The sequence below is a fragment of the Leucopleurus acutus genome (assembly GCF_964270905.1).
Source record: "Leucopleurus acutus genome assembly, chromosome: 6".
Lineage (NCBI taxonomy): Eukaryota > Metazoa > Chordata > Mammalia > Artiodactyla > Delphinidae > Leucopleurus > Leucopleurus acutus.
The window spans coordinates 105282273-105299596 of record NC_139149.1 but is presented as its reverse complement, the minus strand read 5'-3'; the positions used below and the strand labels follow the sequence as shown (position 1 = coordinate 105299596).

Sequence of the window (17324 nt, the reverse complement as noted above, 5' to 3'; positions counted from 1 at the left end):
AATAGAGACTCATTGGAACATGATGGAATAAGAATTTTCATTAAAACAAGGATTAGGCTTGTCACATCACCTCTCTAAAGAGAAGAACTGGAAACAAGCTACATGGAGGCCAATTTTTGGCCAAATAAATAATTTTAATTAAAAAGTAAGTAGTATACCTTGGTAGGAAGGGGACTTTCCTACAGGGGAAATACTTAAATATAGGGTCAATAATCCATTACAGAGATGTTGTGGAACAGATTTGAATATCTGGTAGGTGGTTGGACTGGATGACCTTTAAGACTCATCTTATTCCATATTCCATATTTCCACAGCCACTTCTATAGCCTCTAGCCAGTTTGGCACGCAAACGTTTACTGAAACTCATTTAAATACAAATAGAAGTAGTATATCAAAACAGCCACATTGTTTTTTTAGACTGACTTTTTAGTAAACACTTCATAAAATTTAAATACATGTAATAATTCAGTATGAATAAAAAAGGAGTAATACTTCCTCCAATCACTCTCACCTACGGCCTTGGATCAATCAACCTGCCTATCCTATTTATTAGGATAAGCAAAAAAAAAAACCACATCAATATACATAAAAACATAAGGGAACAAATGCGCAGGGAAAACTATCACCATGAAAAATTATCTGATCATTTTTACTCTATTGCAAAAAGACATTCATGTTTAAACATTAATTGAATTTCCAAGTGGTTATAGAGAATATGTTATCTAAGATTCGTACTTTTCATTCCCAACAAAGAAACCTCTTCAGGAAATAGGTAATGAAAGCTGTTAACTATTGCGTGTTCTTCTCATTCAAGATTAATGTTTAACCTGTATCTTCTTACATTCCCAAAATAGCTCTGGGCAGTATTTGCCCAAGCAAACACTCTGAAACCAAATAACAGCAAAAATGCTTATAAGATAGAAACCTACTGAGAAGTAATTATTTGGTCCTTGAAGTTATCTTAAGGGATTTAGGTATAATTATCAACATCTCATTTAAATAATCTCACTGCAATTCATATGACTTCCTCTGCTAGTTACCCTTAATCAAGAGGTGTCAAAATCAATAATTTACCCAAAAAGTACAGAACTATGATATATTTTACAGAGAAGACAAGGAATAATTCTTATGTGCCAGTTTTGATGTGCTCGTGCCAGTTGGTGATTCTATGAGACGTCTGATCCCAGAAATAGCAACAGAGAAAAAACTTGAGTGGCTGGTAGGATGGTGAGTTCATGACAGAAGCAAGAAACTCTGTTCCTCACTGGAAATTTCTGGAGTGTCCTCTGCAGACACAAAGCAATATTCTAGAACTGTGGATTGATATGAAATGAAAGATACAAAGAAAAGCTCTGTTCTGAAAAACAAAACCCAGAATGAATAAGTCATGGAGATCCTTTACCTCCCTAGACAGCCTAACTCCCCAGATGCTGAAAGATGGCATAGAGAAGAGTGACACCTATTGTTCAGGAAGGTTTATGGGCGGGATCAACTTGCTCCACTGAGTAGATTGTGCATTTGGTTCATGACCAAATGTTGATCTGTCTCCCTAAAGGAACAAACCAGAGCGACCTGAAAAGAGGCAATGGAAGCAAATGTCCAGCTCGTGAGAGTTATCCAGGAAATGAGGGCAGAGATCAATAAGCTGGAGAAAGAGAATCAAGCCCTCCGGATGAAACTGACTTCAAGTAGTCAGAGAACCCCAGGCTCAGGGGGAAAATCAGGAGATGAGAAGGAGGAGGAAGTCACAGACCTCAGTAAACTTGCAGAAGTGCCTGGACAATCTCCAGCAGCCCTTCATGGTGGTGTTTCCACTGGTACGGCCCCAGCTGTGAGGGAACACCAAGGTACCGTATGTCCATAGCTCTTTTGGGCTGTGCCCACCTTTGCAAATATCTCCTAAATAGTAGGTTTATTGTGCCTCTCACATAACTGCGTAATTTGGTATTACAGTGGTGAGTTCCATCCTTTTTCTCCTGATAGATTAGCTTTGAATCCCTAGGGAAAAAATTTCTTTAGCATCTTCAAGCAACATATTTTAACAACATTGAAACTATCTCCAGATAGTCCTGGAAAGATAAGGATGACAGATTTGTGGAAATCAGTCATATTAAAAGTAATGCTTTTCTTCCTTTCTTCACTTCAAGCATTTAAATGCTACATAATGGAACACCAAATGGGTATGTGTCAAATGGCGTGCTCACTTATTAACCTAGAATAGTATTGCATAATAGTTAAGTATATGGATATTAGAATCAGACAAATACGGTTGCCAGTGATCTGACACCAGTTAGCCAGTTGATTTAGAGCTAGCTCTGAGAAATCTTTAACCCTCATTTTGTTCATTTGGAAGTGTTATAGTACCTATCTTACATGGTTGTGAGGATTGACTTTAATGATAAACTAAGTGCTTAGTATAGCACCTGGCAAACACACAACAAATGGTAGGTATTATTTCTTATCCGTATTTTACAAAATTTTTACTGTCCTTTATGAACATGTGTTGCACATAATTCAACTTACTATACAGGTTGAAGACTTCAAGAATAAAAGGCAATGATATATTCTAAAAGAATCAAATCTCTCACCCTTTATGGGAAAGAATTTTGACTGTGAGGATTATACATTAAGTCAGAAATCAGGAGAGTGAAAAAATACATTCTTCATTTAAATGAGTGCTTGCCTACATACAGTATTTTCAAATAAAATTGATATACATAATTAAATACTCAAAGCGCTTAATATCCTCTGTCAAAAGATTCAGGCAATGCCATTTAGAGGCGCTGAACAGCTTGGTAATTGGACATGTTCTATTGCCAGCTGGTTTTTTTCTGTTTAAAGAGGTCTCTTTCTAGTATGGGTCCCTGTATTTCAAAGCTGGGTACAGATTCCAATCACAGTCTTTTCCCTTGTTGTCAAGAACAACCCTGCATCTGAGCTATTCTGTCTGTTGGTTATTTAGTAAAACTGGAAGAGTAACCTATAAGGAAGTTAGACCTTCTCCTGGTGAAAAAAAAAAAAACAGATATGGACATGTGTAGTATATCCTTCCCCAGGCTTCCTCCACCTCTGAATTCTTGACATTTGGACTGAATAACTCTGTATTATAGCAGTTTGTCTCGGACATTGAAGGACGTTCAGCAGTTTTTCCTGGCTTCTAAACACTAGTAGTACCTGCCTCTCCCCCTTCAGTTATGACCATCAAAAATGTCTTCAGACATTCCAAATGTCACCCGGAAGACAACATTTCTCCCAATTGAAAACAACTGCCTTACTCCAAAGGTAAACAACTCCTTCAAATCTATTTTTCATGATGTTTATCCTAATGCAAAAGTAATTTGGGCCTCAGTATACCTAGTGCTATTCTAAAACAAGCATTAAACTGGTTAAAGAACAAAGAGTATTACCCTTTAAACCCTGAATTCAGGGCCTGAATGCCATCAAATTTAAAGGAGGTTTGAATATTATTAAGAGCTAAATACACAACTGATAATATACATTTTCAGGCACTGAATGGTGACCTCCAATAAGAATATAAGCATTAAGTTGGAAAAGGACTAGTGAAAACCATTTGGTGACATTTGGGGAACTCTTGCCAGTTGCACCAACAAAACAAAGAAGGAAATATGATTTAAATTTGTGCTTAGAAGCCCGGTTGAGTTAATTTAAGTGATATTTATGTGTGTCTTACATGTGATGTTCTATTATGAAAGTGATATAAGTAGAAGGAACATTGGCCTGAGCATGAAGAAACCTGGGTTGTAGTACCAGTTTTGTAATAGTTGGTCAGTGCTGGGTAGCTCACATAAAATCCCTGATCTTAGCATTATCAAGTAAAAATGAATGGGTTAGATGCCTTCCACGGCCTATTCCAGCTATAAAATTCTATGATTCTATGAATGTGACATGTTTTATGATCACTCTCCTCATTTGTAAAATGGAGAAAGTGATAGAATCTATCTCACAGGGCTGCTGAGACGATTAAATGAGGTAGCACAAGTAAGACTCAGCATGAGTTACTTGGTAGCAGTTGTCGTCATATCACTGGATAGGTCGGAAAAATATTATTTGACTTAAGTTTAAGTTTTTTATTAGCAGTCAGTAAGATATTGCTGATATCAATCAAAATTCCTACTTGCAACTGAATGCTAGAAATGTGCCGCTAGGGCGGAGATTTAGAGCTCATCCCCTTTTCTTACTGTTGAGGCTACAAGACCCAGAGAGATTAAGCAGCTCGTCTGATCCTCTTGAAAACAAAATAATATAAACCCATTCTTTGCGAAGGAACGATATGAAATCAGAAGTGTGTCTCACTTTAAGAAGGAACAATTAAGGTGGGCCTGGAAGTGATCACTTGAGACTAAATTCTCCTGGAAATATATGTAAGAGTGTGCCAGCATTTGGTAGGTATGAAATCCAACCCGTCCATTACAGAGATATTGCCCTCACCCCTCCTGCCCTTTGCAATCTCACCTAGGCTCTTTTAGGGAAGAGATAATCTGCTACAAAGAAGATGCAAGAAGCAATTCTTTACAGGGAAACTCCAGCATTCCCTTCAATCTGCTCATACCCTTTGCTGGCAAATAAAGTGCATTTGAAAGCGATCTTCGAATTGGTGCTAATGACCCTGTGATGCTCTGTGGAATATTCTTTCCCTTTTATTGATAAGAAACTAAAGGATACAGATTATTTGTGATCCAGGGACATAAACCAAAAGCCTATATGCTGATCTGTCAAGCTGGAGTAAAGGTCCCAAACAATAAACTTTGCTATTATAAATATAATTTCCTCTGTTGTACTTTCCTACCATTTGGTATAGAGATATTGTTTTATAATCCACTTAAACAGAAACTTTTATGTTTGTCAATAGTCATAAACCTGTTTTTAGATAATTATAAAAGTGATATATCATGGCCAAAGGAAGTGTTCAAAGATAATTTATGAATAGTATTTGCAGTTAATTACTTCAGATAGATTTGAACTTAAACTCCCCCACAAACTCTTGCTTAAAATATGACCTTCTGGGTTTCCCTGGTGGCGCAGTGGTTGAGAGTCCGCCTGCCGATGCAGGGGACATGGGTTCATGCCCCGGTCCGGGAAGATCCCACATGCCGCGGAGCAGCTAGGCCCGTGAGCCATGGCTGCTGAGCCTGCGAGTCCGGAGCCTGTGCTCCGCAACGGGAGAGGCCACAACAGTGAGAGGCCCGCGTACCGCAAAAAAAAAAAAATGACCTTCTGCTCTTCCAAACTATGAAAAGCCAGGGCAGCCTCCACTTTTTGTAATGGCTATATAATTTGCTGTCTGTGTTCTGCAGACACAGGCCACAAACTTAAAAAAGAGAAAATTGTGCTTCCAGCCCTCTGAAAACCTAAACACGATGCTGCACTTTCTTATACTTTCATGCTTGTTAATGACAAGGCTATGATGAGAAAGAATAAAGATTCAACAAACATTCACTAAGTGCTCCAGAAAATGGAAACTAACCCTTGAGGTCAGTGTCATTAACCCCAGGGGTAATAGCTAGATGTCTAAGTAGAGGTTGAATGACAGGCCCCAGGTCAGTTAGCACAGTGTTAGAAGTGAGACGCAGACAAATCAAGACTCCCTAGAATAAAGCTCTTTTATTCAAGGTGCTTTCATTACAAGGAAAGGAGATAGGATCTACCTCAAGGAAAGTAGCAGACCCTTATGGACAGAAATTGGGTTGGAAGCCCTCAGAAACTAAAGCCATAAATCTCTCAATCTCTTTCAGGAGAACTCCTGTTTCCCACAGAAGGCATCTTTACTACTGCTTCTTTTTTTTTTTTTTTTAATTTTTTGGCCGTGCCTTGTGGCATGCAGGACCTTAATTCCCCGACCAGGGACGGAACCCATGCCCCCTGCAGTGGAAGGGCGAAGTCTTAACCACTGGACCACCAGGGAAGTCCCAAGGCATCTTTACTTCTTTCCATGTGTCTGCCTTGCTTTCATCTCTCATTCGACAGGCATCCTCATAACAACTGTCCTAACTAAAGCCAACACACATATTTCAGGACAGTTGGGAGCAGCCAGTTCAATTATTTGTGGCTATTCAAGTGATGACGGGCTGTGGATGAGCACCTTCTTCTAGAATGAGGAGAACTTCCAGAACTGCATGTCTAGAAATTCATGTTCTTTGCATTTTAAAATCGTGTTTTATTATCTCTGTATGTCCAGCTCTCTGTTCATATCCTATGTTCTCAGGAAGGTCTTCCCTGACCACACTATTTAAATAGCCTCCAGACCCCCTTCCTCATCTGCCTCCATCCCCTAGCCCTCATCAGCTTGATTTGTCTTCCTAGAACCTACCACTATCTGAATTTTATCATATATTGTTTGTTTATCATCTGTCAGCCACACGAGAATTTTATGCAGGCAAGAATTCTGTGTTGTTCACTCCCACACCCCATCTCTTAAAAAAACACCTAGCTCATGGCTGGCACTCAATAATTTGCAAAATAAATCAATGAATGAATGTCTTTTATGCAAAAAAAAATAATCTAAAAACAACAGCTTTGGTTAGTTAGTTTCAATGAAGTATTTACTACCAACACAATCTTCCATTTGTGGATGTCATTAAAAGTAGAATTCTTAAACTTGGATTTTGTGTCTCCTGTACAGGCAATGTCATGATTGTTAGACGCTATTCCATTTCCTCACCAACTCATTTGTTAGCTGCAAATGATCCTTGGAAAGCTGGGAAAAAACATCCAAATTGTGGAATTCTAGAAGCTCAAAGAACAGTCAAGTCACTGGCACGTTCTTCAGTTAAGAAGCAAGACAACGAAGAAAAGATGTTTGCCCCAGATTCTTTTACCAGCAATGGTTCCAGCCAAAGAGCCTTTCCCAAGCATGGTTTTGGTTGCAGGTAATGTACAATCTGCCTCAAGATAGTTTATAGTTGAATGCTGTGATGGCTACTGAGACGTTCTCCTGGATAAGCCAGGTCTTATCTAGTGGAAGTAATAAAACCAAGTAGGCTATTATGCCAAGATAACTTCCATCGTACTTATGTCTGTTTTGAGAACCAAAAGAAAGAAATTTATGTGAGATCAAATGGTACCCTCTAATAGATGCCTCTAATAAGTGGAGAACCATCAGTCTTCACTTACTAATCAAACATTAATTATCATACTCTGAGCTGGTCTCTGGGGATCCAAGATCCTGCAAAAGCTAAATGTTATGTTCAAAGCTTTCACTTGGTGACAAAGACGCACAAGTAAACTGAACACTGCAATAAAGAGCGTCTCAGGGAGAAGGCACGGTTACATTAGGAGCTGAACAGAGAATTCCCCTCTGAGAAAGAACTGTTCTTGTGGAGGAAGGCGCCTTCATGGGCTTATGTGAGTATAAGACAGAACTCTTTAGGCATAAGCCAAACAGGCCAAGAGACAAAGAGGAAACTGACCTGTTCTGCAAAACACATGAATTGGTATTTAAGGAGTTATGAGCAGGCTGCAAATGGGAGGGACTGAAAAATATTTGAAAAGTAGTCTGGGAATCTTTAAGAGGAAAGTTGGCCAGTGGCCCTTGTAGTGGGTAAAGCCAAGGGCTCTTTCAGAACAAGATTGTCACTGTCAAGCACTACTGTGTTAGAGCATTACTTCCCCTCCTCCAAAATCTGCATTTCTACTTCCCAATTCCCAGTTACGCCCTGACTATCAAAAGTATATACACATCTTGTTTATGTTTTCCTTTGCTGTGGAAAAGCTTTTAAGTTATGCACCCAACATAGGAGCACATCAATATATAAGGCAAATGCTAACAGACATAAAAGGGAAAATTGACAGTAACACAATCATAGTAGGGGATTTTAACGCCCCACTTTCACCAATGGACAGATCATCAAAAATGAAAATAAACAAGGAAATACAACCTTTAAATGATACATTAAACAAGATGGACTTAATTGATATTTATAGGACATTCCATCCAAAAACAACAGAACAGTTTCTTTTAAAGTGCTCATGGAACATTCTACAGAATAGATCATATCTTGGGTCAAAAATCAAGCCTTGGTAAATTTAACAAAACTGAAATCATATCACATATCTTTACTGACCACAATGCTATGAGACTAGGTATCAATTACAGGAAAAAATCTGTAAAAATTACAAACACATGGAGGCTAAACAATACACTACTTAATAACCAAGAGATCACTGAAGAAATCAAAGAGGAAATAAAAAATACCTAGAAACAAATGACAATGAAAATACAACGACCCAAAACCTATGGGATGCAGCAAAAGCAGTTCTAAGAGGGAAGTTTATAGCAATACAATCCTACCTCAAGAAACAAGAAACATCTCAAATAAACAACCTAACCTTACACCTACAGCAATTAGAGAAGGAAGAACAAAAAAACCACAAAGTTAGCAGCAGGAAAGAAATCATAAAGATCAGAGAAGAAATAAATGAAAAACAAATGAATGAAACAATAGCAAAGATCAATAAAACTAAAAGCTGATTCTTTGAGAAGATAAACAAAATTGTAAACCATTAGCCAGACTCATCAAGAAAAAAAGAGAGAAGACTCAAATCAATAGAATTAGAAATGAAAAAGGAGAAGTAACAACTGACACTGCAGAAATACAAAGGATCATGAGAGATTACTACAAGCACCTCTATGCCAATAAAATGGACAACCTGGAAGAAATGGACAAATTCTTAGAATGCACAACCTTCCAGGAAGAAATAGAAAATATAAACAGACCAATCACAAGCAATGAAATTGAAACTGTGATTAAAAATCTTCCAACAAACAAAAGCCCAGGACCAGATGGCTTCAAAGGCGAATTCTATCAAATATTTAGAGAAGAGTTAACACCTATCCATCTCAAACTCTTCCAAAATATAGCAGAGGGAGGAACACTCCCAAACTCATACTACGAGGCCACCAACACCTTGATACCAAAACCAGACAAGGATGTCACAAAGAAAGAAAACAACAGGGCAATATCACTGATGAACATAGATGCAAAAATCCTCGACAAAATACTAGCAAACAGAATCCAACAGCACATTAAAAGGATCATACACCAGGATCAAGTGTGGTTTATTCCAGGAATGCAAGGATTCTTCAATATATGCAAATCTATCAATGTGATACACCATATTACCAAGCTGAAGGAGAAAAACCAGATGATCATCTCAATAGATGCAGAAAAAGCTTTCAACAAAATTCAACACTCATTTATGATAAAACCCTCCAAAAAGTAGGCATACACAGAACTTACCTCAACATAATAAAGGCCATATATGACAAACCCACAGCCAACATCATTATCAATGGTGAAAAACTGAAAACATTTCCACTAAGATCAGGAACAAGACAAGGTTGCCCACTCTCACCACTCTTATTCAACATAGTTTGGAAAGTTTTAGCCACAACCATCAGAGAAGAAAAAGAAATAAAAGGAATCCAAATCGGAAAAGAAGAAGTAAAGCTGTCACTGTTTGCAGATGACATGATACTATACATAGAGAATCCTAAAGATGCTACCAGAAAACTACTAGAGCTAATCAAAGAATTTGGTAAAGTAGCAGGATACAAAATTAATGCACAGAAATCTCTTGCATTCCTATACACTAATGGTGAAAAATCTGAAAGAGAAATTAAGGAAACACCCCCATTTACCATTGCAACAAAAAGAATAAAATACCTAGGAATAAAGCTACCTAAGGAGACAAAAGACCTGTACTAGAAAACTTTAAGACACTGATGAAAGAAATTAAAGATGATACAAATAGATGGAGAGATATACCATGTTCTTGGATTGGAAGAATCAACATTATGAAAATGACTATAGTACACAAAGTAATCTACAGATTCAATGCAATTCCTATCAAACTACCAATGGCATTTTTCACAGAGCTAGAACAAAAAGTTTCACAATTTATATGGAAACACAAAAGACCCCAAATAGTCAACGCAATCTTGAGAAAGAAAAACGGAGCTAGAGGAATCAGGCTCCTGGACTTCAGACTATACTACAAAGCTACAGTAATCAAGACAGTATGGTACTGGCACAAAAACAGAAATATAGATCAATGGAACAGGATAGAAAGCCCAGAGATAAACCCACGCACATATGGTCACCTTATTTTTGATAAAGGAGGCAAGAATATACAATGGAGAAAAGACAGCCTCTTCAATAAGTGGTACTGGGAAAACTGGACAGCTACATGTCAAAGAATGAAATTAGAACACTCCCTAACACCATACACAAAAATAAATTCAAAATAGATTAAAGACCTAAATGTAAGGTCAGAAACTATCAAACTTTAGAGGAAAACATAGGCAGAACACTCCATGATATAAATCACAGCAATATCCTTTTTGACCCACCTCCTAGAGAAAAGGAAATAAAAACAAAAATAAACAAATGGGACCTAAGGAAACTTAAAAGCTTCTGCACAGTAAAGGAAACCATAAACAAGACGAAAAGACAACCCTCAAAATGAGAGAAAATATTTACAAATGAAGCAACTGACAAAGGATTAATCTCCAATATTTACAAGCGGCTCTTGCAGCTCAATATCAAAAAAACAAACAACCTAATCCAAAAATGTGCAGAAGACCTAAATAGACATTTCTCCAAAGAAGATATACAGATTGCCAACGAACACATGAAAGGATGCTCAACATCACTAATCATTAGAGAAATGGAAATCAAAACTACAATGAGGTATCACTTCACACCAATCAGAATGGCCACCAACAAAAAATCTACGAACAATAAATGCTGGAGAGGGTGTGGAGAAAAGGGAACTCTCTTGCACTGTTGGTGGGAATATAAATTGATACAGCTGCTATGGAGAACAGTATGGAGGTTCCTTATAAAACTAAAACTATAACTATCATACGACCCAGCAATCTCATTACTGGGCATATACCCTGAGAAAACCCTAATTCAAAAAGAGTCATGTACCACAATGTTCACTGCAGCTTTATTTACAATAGCCAGGGCATGGAAGCAAGCTAAGTGTCCATCGACAGATGAATGGATAAAGAAGATGTGGCACATATATATAATGGAATATTACTCAGCCATAAAAAGAAATGAAATTGAGTTAATTGTAGTGAGGTGGAGGGACCTAGAGACTGTCATACAGAGTAATGTACGTCAGAAAGAGAAAAACAAATACCACACGCTAACACATATATATGGAATCTAAAAAAAAAAAAACGTTCTGAAGAACATAGGGGCAAGAATGGAGTAAAGACTCAGATGTAGCAAATAGACTTGAGCACACGGAGAAGGGGAAGGATAAGCTGGGACGAAGTGAAACAGTGGAATGGACATATATACACTATCAAATGTAAAATAGATAGCTAGTGGGAAGCAGCCACATAGCACAGGGAGATCAGCTCAGTGATGTGTGACCACCTAGAGGGGTGGGATAGGGAGGGTGGGAGGGAGACGCAAGAGGGAGGAGATATGGGGATATATGTATATGTATAGCTGATTCACTTTGTTATATAGTGGAAACTAACACACCATTGTAAAGCAATTATACACCCATAAAGATGTTAAAAAAAAAAGTGTATACACATTTGTCTCCTCTGAGGAGAAGGAGGAAAATCAAGAAATAGGGACCTGGTTTCACGATTAACTTATCTGGGGAAGAGAAAATGGAACAAATATAGTTGTTGAGAGAATGAGTTATCTAATTCATCAGTGGCAGGAAATCAAATCAAAGGGTAACCATAATTAATAGGCCTGCAAGAATTCTCATAAATATTGGAGAGAGCACTGGACTTCCCACTGGATGTGGGATACAAAGGTTGAGCCAGTTTTATTTGAATTTTACAAGGCAGCATGAAAACTGTGTTTCATTTGTAGAAAGTTCTATTATAGGAGCAGAGAGAGGAACCTGGGTCAGGAAGGACAGGCAAAGAAAAATGGAAAGGTCATCCCAGTAGAGCAAAAAAGACAAGAAGAGAGAAGAAATCATGACTACAGAGAAAACTAAAAGTAGGGAAATCAGTGAGGATGGAGAAGTTAGCAGGATCCATCATAAAAGTCCTTCTATGGAATGCTAGGAATATGTGCTTTACCATTAATTATTGGAAAGCTACTAAAATATGTCTTTATGAAAATTTTCAAAATACATAAACATTCAGAAACTAATATTACAAATATCAATATATTCATCTGCAAGACTTTTATCATATTTTATCCAGATATTTTTATATATAAAAGAAAAAATGTTACTAATAAAGAGAAAAGCCCTATATCTCTCTTCCCCTGGACTCCTGAGGGGCAAGTGTTAACCATGAGGTTTTTTTCTATCCTTTCAGTGTTTTTTATGCTTTCATTACCCACATCCATTCATTCAGCAAATACATCTTAAGGGTGTACTACGTGCTGGATTCTAGGCACTGAAGATACAGCAGGAAAAAAATTGTCAAAAATCTCTGCCAATGTGGAGCTTTTTCCTTTGTAACATAATGATCAATAAACATGAAAATACAGGAAGTATATATTATGTTAGATGGTGAGAAAAGTAAACCAATCAAAGGAAAAATGAAGGGTTTGAAGAGCAAGAAATTTTTTATATCGTAGCCAGAAGATACCTCACTATTTGAATAAAGAAGGGAGAGAGAGAGTTCTGGGGATACGAGCAGGGGATTGGAGTGGGTAGGCAGGGGCACTCTCCAGGCATTGAGAACAGCAAATGCCAGAGGCCTGGGTGGGCCCACGACTGGTGTTTGAAGAAGGGCAAGGTGGCTGGCACTGAGTGCAGTGAAGGGAAGAAGCGAGACAGAGAGAGAAGGCAGAGAGCTAAGGGCGGTCTTTCACTCCTTTCCAATGATTCTGGATTTTTCCTAAGTGAATTGGGATGCATAATATACTCTTTTCATTTATATATATATATATATGGAGAGAGAGAGAGAGAGAGAGCTCAGTTTTGAAAAGACTATAGAAAAACAATATAGAAAGCAAGGGGACCATGTTTAAGGTTAAAAAAATAATTTAGACAAGAAATGATTATTTCTTGGCCAACGGCAATAACTGGATGTGGTTTCTAAACATTTGAAGGTGGAGCCAACAAGATCTGTTGACAGAGCAGATGTGGGATATGGAAACAAGAAGTGTACATCCAACCACTGTGTTCCAATGGCCATGTGTTTTCAAAGAGGGAGGAGGGAAGAAAGGCAGAGATGCACCCTTTGTCTAAATAAAATTATGTATATATAATATACAGTTACATAAAAGCACTAAATGTTCATTATTTTTTAAATTGCTAATTATAAAATATTAATGTGATGTAAAAAGTATAAAAAGGAAAATCTTCCCTAATCCCACTACCTGAAAAACCACCACTGAGATTTTAATGGATATCTTTCCAGGTTTGTGTTTACATAGTTTATAATTGTAGAGTGCCTGTATTATAATGCTTTAGTTTTTGCACTTAAACCATTACAGGCTTACAGACCTGCAATGCTAAACTGGGAAATATAGCGGTATTAATTTTCCCATTTCAATTTATATTATTTTCTACGGTAGTTTGGGGACCTAGCCAATGTTTATAATGTATTATTTTTCTGAAGCAAAATGTTTTCCAACTTCCAAGCTGCCAATGAATAAATTATTAGAACACAATCCATTTCTAATTTGGAATCTACTTTAATTTGAAAGATTGAGCCAATTGTAGAATTGTGTTAAAGCAAGAAAGTCAGTAATGGCTTAAAATCAACAGCTGGGTTGGCATAAAACCCAGTAGATACAGAGAACTGTTGAATAGGAATTAAGCTTTTTTTTTGGTAGTACTTTTTTATTTTGTCTTTTACTTTCTCAGGGATTAACTAGTAAAGTAACAACTCATTACATTATTCCTCTAATTTTGGAGTAAATTCATTTCCTTTCTAATAGCTTTCAAAGACTCTTACAAAGATTTATCAAGAACCAATGTGTTTGAATTAGCTTTCAAATCAGTGAGACATTGTACCTAATTTGCTCATGAACTTTTCTATTATTGTACCAAGAAAGTATTTTATGGAATAATGCCAATGTCAATATTTCTAAGAACCAATGATCTCCAGAAACTAGAGACTGGATTTTAATTTTTTCCCTAATTTTGACATAGAAACCCAATCTTTTCCTCCTGCATTCAAGAAAAAAAAAAAACAAAAAACCTCAGGCTGTTGAAAAGATTAGGGAAAAGGGTCCATATGGACAACTAAACTTAGAAATGATATTTTACTGATAGGATAAAACAGACACATTAAAATAAATACATTGTCTTCTTCTCCTAAGCAAAGTGGTTAAGAAGACAGCCTCTGGAATCAGATGGCTAAAGTCCCAACTCCATCATTTGCAAACAGCATGGTCCTGGAAAAGTTATTAGTCTGAGCTGTGCTGTAGTCTATTCTTTTGTAAAAAGAGAATCATAATAGCAGTTACCTCATAGTTTTTGTGAAGAATAAATGGGATAGTCAAGTGAATGCTTGCTAAGTGGCAGAGCAGTTATTATTTTATTGATCCCATATAGAACTACTGGCCTTCCTCCCAAGGGAGGGAGCAGATGTGTTCCCCTAGATACAGGTCACTGAATGCCATTCAGTGAAATTATGGTCTTATCTAATTAAAGAGAGAGAGAGAGATCAAAACTAGAGAAAAGGCAATAATTTTAAACACTGTTCTTTAGACTTATTCCTGGGAGAACTTTATCCTGGTTTATGTCAAAATTATATATAACACTGTTCAAGAGGAAAGGAGAAGTGGGCAAAATGAAAAGATTTAATCCCTCAGGTAACACTGGGTCATTGCTGTCACTTCTCTCTCCCCTTATAGCTCAGGTGTGATGGATATTCCATTAATGCAAACTCCAAATTGACTGGGATTATAAAATAATTCCCTCAAATTTCTTCATTTCAACTGAAGAGTTTTGATGTGCAGGACCGTTTGCCTGAGAGAACATGATATTCTCCAACTTTAAACGCCAAGCTAATAATCCTCAGACGTACAGACCCTGCCTCAAAATTTTTAAATTTTAGTTTTATCAGCGCTATTCACTGGGTTTAATCAAAAGGCCAATTCCAATATTTTTTCATGCATTATTATTGAACAACTAAACAAAAAAAATTATGATATATTTAAGGTGAACCTTTAACACTTTAAGCAATATTTGGTGACTTGCAAAAATAGTAAATGTTTTGTAGAAATAGTAAGTGTTTTTGCATAAAAGCTCACTAAAACGTTTTATTTCTCCTTCCCTATTCTGCGTTCTTTAGGGACAAGATAAAGACAGTCAGTTTCCTGTTACCCATGAACGTGTCTTCATATTCCAAAGACTCAAGTTCTTTGAAATGCTCATCGAATCAGACCACAAACCAGCTAAGTACCATTACAGAGTAGTATACGTAAGGCGGTGAAATTTAAGAAACAGCTGATTTCCAACATGTGGGAACACCAAGGCCTGGCTGGGTCAATGTCTTCCCCTGCAAAGACCTCTGGCAAGATGCTCAGTAAGATATACAAATATTTGGCGTTGGGTCAATAGAGCTGTCAGTGGACTTGGCCAAGAAATGGAAGCCATTACTTTATGTTGTTGTTGATGGGTGCGCAGTGTCTGTGGAAGTCTCTCTATGCAGCATGTGAGCAATTAAACGTAATTAAATTAAGTTGCATGCTAAGTGTTTTGTATCTGTGCTATGCTATCAGGAAATGCTGCTGTTCCCATTATGTGTCATTCTCCAGTTGAAACTATAACAAATCTAGAAAAAAAAAGTTCTATTTCTGATTATAACATAGAAGCCACAGTGATTATCCTTATAGTTAATTTGTGTGTTGATATTTCACTGACACAAGCTCACTTGGTCTTTTAATATCCCGTGTTACTGGCATGTAGACACAAACACAGCAAACTCCCACAGTGTATATTGTGGGCTCAGAGTAACTGTGGGCTGGCTAATGGCAAAGACACTCATCCTGGTTGGAAGGAGAGAGGAAAAGGTTCAAATGATTATTACTTAGGGGTTGAAAACCTCAGAACTCCCTCAAATCCTGAACTTCTAGTCAAGAGACCATCTCCTCCTCCAAGTTTACAGCAATCATGTTCTAATACCAGTAGGCCTTTTAAACAAATATCTTAATGTTAAAATCTCCAGAGTGTTAAAATGCAGATCTGGGGGCTCCAGACAGGAACAAGAAAAGAAATTCACATTTTAAACAAGCCTTCCCAGGTGATGTCTTAAACAGCTATGATTACTATCCGCTATTGTAAATACTAAGAATCATAGGGTGCCCCAGATCTGATGCCAAGTTGAAGAAGCAGGGAAGCAAGGAAAGGGTATGAATGGTCCAGTCTATTTCTAAGAGAGGTTTTTAATAATCACAAGACAGACTCCTGGAAGGGAAATGGATGAATCAACGAATACCCTGAGGTAAAAGTCACATAATGGGTCAGATGCTTCCTTTATTTATGATATTCATTTAAGATTAACAATATTCTCAGCATTGTAACAGGTGTACAATAGGGCAAGGTTACAGCCAGAGGGGAAAGATACGAAAGAGGGGAACTCAAATGTCCAGCAGGGACAGACAAGTGATAGAAAGGAGGCGGGGGGCCTCTGGAGAACAGGCATATGCACACCCCATCCACATAGGGCTGCAACTACTCATGCTTGTGAGACTGTGTGGGGAAGGGGACACTCCATTGTCATATGGTCTTTTGTCCAATGGATGTTAAAATCTGGATTATTATGCAAAATCTCCTGATTCATAAATACTGGCATTATGTTCAATTTTTAAAACATTGTGAAAACCAAATACGACTTGTCTAAAGACCAGATTTAAGATACCAGGTAAAAACTTATATGTGAGATTTCTAGCTTTTGTGTTTTCTAGCTTTTGATTTTCTCTTGGTTAAGTTGATGAGTCATCAGCTAAAAGATGAACAGCAAGACACTTCCCTAGCATTCAGAGCTGTGTACTTTCCCTGGAAAGAAGGGGAAAAAGAGAAAGAGGAAGAAGGAAGAGAAACCTCCCCATGATGAATTCTTAATGGCCACCGTCACCGCCAATAGTGGCAGAAATTCGTAACTCTGTGGGTGATGAAAGCCAAAAGTTAACAAATACATCAATCTATTATCAAAGTACACCAACATCTGCCAGAGCTATTTGCTTTCATAAATTGGTCTCCTGCAAATGTCCTTTAACAAATAAAGATATTGAAACAAAGGAAAACATAAACAATGTGTTCAAAATCAAATGGTTGGCCCTGGCAACTTTTCCAGCACCCCAATTCTGTCTGCTCTGATTTCCTTGAGCTATTTCTACTCCCTCAGCTGTGAA

At 37.4% G+C, this 17324-nt stretch overlaps 1 protein-coding gene across 1 annotated transcript; it reads left to right on the top strand.

Annotated features, from left to right (window-relative positions):
• Positions 1–1585: 1585 nt before the first annotated feature.
• On the top strand, positions 1586–15440 carry CCDC195 (coiled-coil domain containing 195; the record flags this gene model as incomplete). Its single annotated transcript, XM_082841824.1, has 3 exons — positions 1586–1847; positions 6641–6887; positions 15263–15440. 3 exons carry the CDS (start codon positions 1586–1588, stop codon positions 15384–15386), a joined length of 633 nt encoding a protein of 210 aa, XP_082697950.1. The 3' UTR covers positions 15387–15440.
• Positions 15441–17324: the final 1884 nt, after the last annotated feature.